The sequence below is a fragment of the Geotrypetes seraphini genome, chromosome 9, assembly GCF_902459505.1.
Source record: "Geotrypetes seraphini chromosome 9, aGeoSer1.1, whole genome shotgun sequence".
In the NCBI taxonomy this organism is placed as follows: domain Eukaryota; kingdom Metazoa; phylum Chordata; class Amphibia; order Gymnophiona; family Dermophiidae; genus Geotrypetes; species Geotrypetes seraphini.
In genome coordinates, this window is record NC_047092.1 from 163,924,955 (window position 1) to 163,933,089 (window position 8,135).

The 8,135-nt window shown below is 42.0% G+C and overlaps 1 protein-coding gene across 8 annotated transcripts in view; it reads left to right on the plus strand.

Annotated features, from left to right (window-relative positions):
* LOC117366801 (schwannomin-interacting protein 1-like) overlaps positions 1–6,494 on the plus strand; it is a 793,287-nt gene extending 786,793 nt beyond the window's left edge. For all 8 annotated transcript variants that reach the window (XM_033958698.1, XM_033958700.1, XM_033958703.1 and 5 more), the window contains 2 exons: positions 1,722–1,815; positions 5,803–6,494. In XM_033958698.1, coding sequence (XP_033814589.1) covers positions 1,722–1,815; positions 5,803–5,854 — 146 coding nt within the window. In that variant the 3' untranslated portion in view covers positions 5,855–6,494. The remainder of the gene's footprint in view (positions 1–1,721; positions 1,816–5,802) is intronic.
* The last annotated feature ends 1,641 nt before the right edge of the window (positions 6,495–8,135 follow it).

The window sequence follows — 8,135 nt, forward strand, 5'->3', positions numbered from 1 at the left end:
AGTCCTTCCTCAAGGGCCGCAATCCAGTCGGGTTTTCAGGATTTCCCCAATGAATATGCATGAGATCTATTTGCATGCACAGCTTTCATTGTATGCTAATAGATCTCATGCATATTCATTGGGGAAATCCTGAAAACCCGACTGGATTGCGGCCCTCGAGGAGGGACTTTGACACCCCTGATCTAAGGCTAATTGTACAAACAGTGTACCTAAAGACACTGGGGCTCCTTTCACTAAGTCGCGTTAGGTCTTTAACGCCAGAATAGCGCGCGCTAGACTTTAACGCCAGCATTGAGCTGGCATTAGTTCTAGAAGCATAGCGCGCTGTGTAGTGCACGGTAATTTCCTGCGTGCGCTAAAAACGCTAGCGCACCTTAGAAAAAGGAGCCCTTGGTTCAGAGTCTGACTTTTCAAAGATATTTGTCAAAGTCCAGTGAATCAAATTCAGGATCTTGTTGGTCTTCAACAGATTTTTTTTTCTTTTACAGAAGGCAGATAGTAAATTTTCAAAATAGTTGGAAAAGATGTTGAGGTATCTTCAAAACTTCTACTAAATATCTTTTAAACAGTTCCAAAGCTGAAATCGTGGTTAATTTGGGAAAGTTAATTAACCTTAAGTTCTGTCGCCTTGTAACTCTCTCAGGCATTTCAAGCTTAAAGTTCATATTTCCATTTTCCTTTATGAGGAGCTCCTCATACTGCCATCTCTTTCCCATGAGCTATTACTTCTTTTTCAAGTTTTTCAACTTTTTGTTGTATTTTGAAAGATTCTAACAAGACTCCTGAGCACTGAGTTGTTACGTTCTAGATCTGGTTACCTAATGAAGAATGTAATTCTGATATTGCGTTTAGCGCATGCTAATATTTAATGCGCGCTAAAAAGCATAGCGCACTTTAGTAAAAGAGGGGGTAAGTTTAGCTGTGCTATCAGCATGCATGACAGCTAGTGCATGGTATTGACCTGCATGCCAGCTGTCACCACAGCCACACCTCTACCCACCCATGGCACACCCAGATCCTACTTTTGCCTATATTAGACAGCTAATAAAAGATTTTACTGCGCTAGCTGCCTTTTTTTTATTTTTTTCAAAATACTAATTACAGGAACATTATTCCAGAAAATGAGAAAAATTAGCTTCCTTTTTAATACAGTATGTGCTATTATTTACTGCGTGGTAAACTCCATATTAATTGTTTAACACAGTTTAATAAAAGGACTTCTTCGTCCCCATCATTCTTATTTTATTGCAAACTTCACTTCTACAGTGATACGGAAACACTAACCCCCTCCTTTACAAAGCGTGTTCAGCGCCAGCCACAGGAATTCTATGTGCGTCAGAGCTGTTACCACGGTGGCCGCCGCTAAAAACACAAGCATGGCTTTGTTAAGGGGAGGGCGTAAATTAGTCATGACTCCTTAATTGCTCAAGTCTACCAGAGTCCAGCTTTGGATCCTTTTTTTTTTCCTTGCCTTCAACTCTAGGCAGAACCAGTCTGCGCAGGGGGCCTACTCAAAGTAGCCAGGGGCCAATGACCACAGCTAATATGGATTCTTAATGCATGATTACTGAAACCCCCCTTAAGCGACTGCAAATGCCACCTCCACAGCATCACCAGCCTGGCGAGCAGAAGCCGGGTTTGGGCATTGGTCTTTAACGTGGCAGAGCTATCAGGGCAGCTCTGGGGCTCTCTACTTATTTTTGTTTGTTCCTCATTGGCAGGCTTGAATGAAGAACTAGTTCAGCTTCTCCTCATTCGAGATGAATTGCACATGGAGCAGGATGCGATGCTGGTGGACATTGAAGACTTGACCAGGTCAGCAGTATTTTCAATAACATATTGATACGTATATTCTTGTTAACTATAATTGCATTCTTCTTAAACATGGCCTTTTATGATTATATTATAACATAACATAGCATCACGCTTAACCATAAGTTCTAAGCGGTTTACAAAAGAATATAAACTAGAGACAATTTAAGAATGTTAAAAAGAGACACAGCACAGAAGTTGCATTGAATTTCCACTGCAGCATTCAAAAATTCAAAATAGCACTGTATAATTGTGACAGGGATGTTAAAGTAGCAATCCATTCGCAATATATGCTGGTAGATTTCAGTTATAAAGATATAGCTCTTTACCTCTTACCCTGTTTCCCTGAAAATAAGACCTATCCCAAAAATAAGCCCTAGTATGATTTTTAAAGATGCTCCTAATATAAGCCCTACTCCAAAAATAAGCCCTAGTTAAGATTGACTCCCGAAGCGCTCCCCCCCCCCAAATGTCCCCTGACACTCCCTGACTCCATCCCTGACACTATTGCTGCCTGATTTGCTGAAAAAATCAGACTCGTCAATTCAGCAACTCCCATCTCTGCTACTTTAGGAGGCCTCGGAGCGGAAGTCTATTAGTCTCACGGTGGGAGGGTCGGTGGGGTTCTGCTGCACAAGGGGGGGGGGGAGGAAAGAGGAAGAATTGGGGTAGAGGAGAGGAAGGGAGAGATGATTGTTGTACATGGAAAAAAATAAGATATCCCTGAAAATAAGCCCTAGTGTGTTTTTTGGACCCCAAATTAATATAAGACACTATCTTATTTTCAGGAAAACACAGTAGTTACCTGATATTCTCAACATCCTCCGTTATACTGCAGTCTGTACAGCAGGAATTGTGCCCTAAAATTACACATTAAGATATGGTCGGAGTCTGGAGTGAGCTTTCAACTGCAACTCCAGTAGTTATGCAATAGGACCGATGCAAGGCAATAGGACCAGGGCAATAGGACCAGTGCAAGGCACACTTACGCAGTCGGTGCCCCAAAATTAGCAGAGAGAGAGATAGCTTATGCTGTGATTGCAGGTGTTGCATATTTCCACTTTGGGGGAGGGATAGAATCATAAAGTTGATATTAGCGAATAAATTATGCTAGTTAGCAGTATGGAGGGAAGACATTCTTTAGGTTAAAAGCAACAGTACCGTGGTATTGTGTTCCCAGATTGCATCATATAACTGCCTCTGTGAGGTTAGCAAGGTAGCACTTTGCTGACTGCTCTGTTTATGATGCCAGTGTGGCCTAGACTAGGGTTGCCAGATTTATTTTTACTATAGTAAAATCCGGACCCCTAGACCTGCTCCCCCAGGCCCGCCCAGTTCCACCCATACCAACCCCGCCCCGTTACATCCCTGTCCCACCCCCCCACTCTTGTCGGGCAGGAGGAAATCCATGCATGCATGGATGTCACGCGGCGATGTCACTTGCATGTGACATCATGTGACATCCACGCATGCGCAGATTTCCTCCTGCCCGATGCAATTTAGAACTGGCTTTTGAAAACCATCCGGACCCCCGGACATGTCCATCTTTGATGCCTCTCTCTCTCTCTGCTCAAATCCAACAGACCACTAAAGCCTATCGTTTCTTTCTCTATAATATTACCAAAATTCAACCCTCCCTTTCTGAGCACACTGTCAAAACACTTATCCACGCTCTTATCACCTTCACACCTCTTCCACTAAACCGTTTTTCTCCCTTTCAGTCTTTTCAAAATTCTGCTGCATTACATGTATTCTACCAGTGCTGGCTACACTCGCATTATCCCTCTCCTCAAGTCACTTCATTGGTTTCCCGTCCGTTTCCGCATGCAGCTTGTGAGTCAAACGCTTCTTATTGACTCACAAGTGCATTTACTCTGCAACACCTCAGTATCTCTCTTCTCATCTTTGCCTACCTTCCTTAGGAACTCCGTTCATCGGGTAAGTCTCTATTAGCTGTACCCTTCTCTTCTACTGCCACACTCCATTCCTTCTGTCTTGCTGTACCGTGTGCCTGGAATAGAGTTCCTGAGTCAGTATGACAAACTCCGTCTCTGGCTGCATTCAAATCTAGGCTAAAAGCCCACTTTTTTTGATGCTGCTTGTAACTCCTAACTCCTACTCACTTGTAAAGTACCCTTGTCTGTTTTAATCATTCCCACCATAAACAGTTCCCTAATCCCTTATCTCAACCCTGTCCTAGGGGACCCCCCCCCCAGCCAGTTGGGTTTTCAAGATATCCCTAATGAATATGCATAAGACATATTTGCATGCCTGTCTCCTCCATTATATGCAAATCTCTCTCATGCATATTCATTAGAGGTATCCAGAAAACCCAACTGGCTGGGGGTCCTTAGGATAGGGCAGAGAACCACTGCCTTATCTGTCCTGTTTGTCTGTTTTGATTAGATTGTAAGCTCTGTCAAGCAAGGACTCTCTCTTACGTGTTAAATGTACAGCGCAGTGGTAGTAGTAATAATAATAACTTTATTCTTGTATACCGCCCACCCACAAAGATCCGGGCGGTTCACAAAAAAGAAGAACTGGGCAATCAGTGAAATATATATATTAGACATAGTAAAATTGAAGCTAAGAACATTTATGTAATAAATTTATCAAACAGTAGTAATAGCATGCCATAAATACTGTATACCAGGGCTGCCCAAGTCCGGTCCTCGAGATCTACTGACAGGCCAGGTTTTCAGGATGTCCACAATGAATATGCATGAGAGAGAGATTTGCATACCAAGAAGGCAGTGCAGGCAAATCTCTCTCATGCATATTCATTGTGGACATCCTGAAAACCTGGCCTGCCAGTAGATCTCGAGGACCGGACTTGGGCAGCCTTGCTGTAGACAAACTGCACACACCTAGTCTCTAGCCATAACCCTTTTCCCAACCCCTAACCCACAAATTAGTACGTGCTGCGGTGCCACTACAGTAAGTTACCACACACTAATTCAAGCATTAACCTTTTCCTATCGTAATAAATTTTACGTTACGCTGGTTCCAATCGTAATTAGTTTAGCAAAGTTTTGTATTATTCACCGTTATCATTTACGCCTTTTGCAAACATAACGTAAATAAGTCATAAGTCTGTAAATTCAAATATTTTGTGTTCCTGGCTCTTTATTAGTCCATCCAGACTGTTTATCCACTGTCTATGTCATTTTTGGAATGTCCCGTCATCCGGAACACACAATAGGAAAAGGTTAAGGGCCTGATTCTGCAAACGTCGCTGAAAGTTAGGTGCAGGCAAGTGCCTGGATCACACCTACTGGCACCTAACTTAAGTGTTTTAACTGGTTTTAAGTGGCACAATAATTGGTCGCACCATTAAAAACCATTTGAAAAGAAAAGGAAATTAGGCGCCCTACAGGACTGGTGCCCAGTGACACCGAAGTCTGGTAGTGGACGTGTTTAGGGGTGACGCCAGACTATGACATCACTAGGCGCCGCTGGCCATGATTCTACACGAACCCTAGGCGTTGGAAATGTAGGCCTGTAAAACCCTAGCCTACAGTTCCGGCGCCTAGGGTCCTCGCTAGCCGCAATTCTGTAAGCGGAGCCTGTCTGTGACTGGCACGTGGTTGGCACCTGCCACATCAGATGGTCGACCTCAAAGTTCTGTCCTTTTTAATATTTTTATAAATGACATTGCTGAAGGGTTGTTGGGTAAGATTTGCCTCTTTTGCGGATGATACCAAAATCTGAAGTCGAGCGGACACACCGGATGGTGTGAATGACATGAAGAAAGACCTGGCGAAGCTTGAAGAATGGTCTGAAATTTGGCTGCTAGAATTTAATGCTAAGAAATGCAAGGTCATGCATTTGGGCTGCACTGGTCTAAATAAATCTACAGAAAAAGTCTCACCAACCAGCCCATTCTTATTTTAACTATATGCACATTGAAAAAAAAATATGTTTTAACCCTTTTTTTTAAAAACCATGACAAAATCTTTGACTTCCTGGTCCTTTAATTTTGTTTTTCAGACATGCTGAAAGTCAGCAGAAGCACATGGCAGAGAAAATGCCAGCAAAGTAAAGGAAAAAAAAATTTAAAAAGAAGTCATAAAGGAAAGCCATCAACTTAAGAAAGCAAGCTAGAATTTATTTTGCTTCCGTGGTTGTACAAACGCTGATGCTAAAGATGGTGCACAAGAAAAATCAGTGTTAGTCCTTGAATAATGTGCAAAGCTTCATGTCCAGTGACTGGCCTCCGCTTCTTAATTTATTTTAACTTTTTACTTGTGCCACTAAATATCAGGCATTTTAATAAAATGTTACTACAGAAAAGAATGTACAGTGCTTAACTGCAGAAATATTGGAGAGTTTTTTATTTTTATGTCTTTTTTTGTTTGTTTGTTTGTTTTGTTATTTAGAGACTTTTAATTTGAAACAGTATTTTACCATGACTATGTTTTTATTCTTCACTGTAGTTTTAAACACAGAAACTGTAATTGACGGTGCTATACAAGTCAAGAACTACATGCCTGCCTCGTAGTGACATCATAGTTTTCGGTAATATCTATATTTTATTTTTATCAGTTTTCAACATTTTGTGAATGTTGATTATCTGACATTAACTTTTTAGATGTGCTATTAACATTCAGGTGTGTCCAGAAAGTTATCTTGAAAGTTTTATGTAAAAATATGTAAAATAAAAATTAAAAATTTGTTTCATATGATACGTCTTTTTGTTGGAGAGTGCTGCAGAGTGTTTTGGGGTGGCATTACCAATACAGTACTCCCCTGAAATTCATGGGGGAGACTGGAGAGGGCAGGAGAGAGCAGCCGGAGCACCGGCGAGTGAAGGAAATCACTCGTTGTATGCTCTGACCGCCTTTTCCTGCACTAAAGTCAGGCCTTACCAATCAGGAGCTGCTTTGACACGCAGCTCCTGATTGGTAAGGCCCGACTTTAGTGCAGGAAGAGGCGGTCGGAGCATACAGTGAATGATTTCCTTCACTTGCCTGTGCTCCGGCTGCTCTCTCCTGCCTCTCCAGCTGTCCTCTTCTGGTCTGCGGTCGCGGTTGGAAAATACCGCGAATGACTGGGACCGCGAACCGCCGACCACGAATGACCGGGAGAACACTGTATTGATCCTCTTGGTCTATTTATAATTTTAAACTGAATGGAACTTTTTAGTTTAGTTCCAAGCAGTTTAATGGATTGGGAATGTTTTTTTTTACCCTAGAAATGCCTTGGGGGGGGGGGGGTTCTGGTGGCTGTTCAGAATGTGCATGTTACATGTAGCTTTTAGTCTTAAGAGAACATAAAAATCCAGTTATCGCATAATTTAACAATTACCTTTAATTTTTGATTCACCCTCGTATTTGGCACAGAACAGTGTTTTAACAGATGCAAGGTACCAAAACAGGGAAGAAACGGAAGATCCACGCAAAAACACTCTTGCAGGCTCATTTATAGAATAGAGCCTGTTTCCATGCAGATCTGCAAGGGGAACATAACAATGGGAGGTACATGGGTGAGTCGTGGGTGTTCCCTTAAGATGCCCAGTGTTATACAGTAGAATGGTGTGGATCCGCACCCTGTTTGAGTCCTGTCACTTATACCTGTTTTCAGTCGGCGTAAATCCTTGCACCCAAAGTTGAACATAAATCCCTGCATGGCAATATGCGTGTGCAAACTGTGTGTTAACATTTTTTATTTTACTACAGAGGCGGTGTGCCTGGGGGACGGAGAATGGGCTTGACAGGGCAAATAAGCACAGCTCCATTACTGCTTGCTAACTGGTCAGCGCAAAATTGCTATGTGAGCTCTTAGCCACCTACAAAAATAGGTGTCGGTAAACAGGAAAATCAACCATTTTTCAGCCACAGAAAAAATGGCCTTAGCACTCAGGAAAGACAAGTTTCAAGTTTATTTAGTTTCTTTATTACCTCGCATAGTCCAAATCCAATGCAATTTACATAAGTTCCAAAGTTATATAAAATATTAAAAACCAACAAACATACCATTCATTCCTAATACAATAGTACATATAAGGAGGGAAGCAGTAAACAACAATTAACATAAATACAATTCTAAAAAAAACTAAAAGTTAAAAAAAAACAGGGGAGGATTAAGCCATAGAAAGTAGGGGAACAAATACCCGCTTCATAAGGGCACACTAAGGCCAATTTTTACTGCTCCTCTGACTCAGTAGGTGGTTCATTCTCGGTCTCAGTGAGGAAATGATCCTGTGGGAACCTGGTCATGTACCATCCACTCCTTTACACAGCTAAAACACACCTAATTTAAGCTTGTGATTTATTTGCCTAGACTGAGCATCCTATGGGAGCCTCTCACTAAAGTGCTGTAAG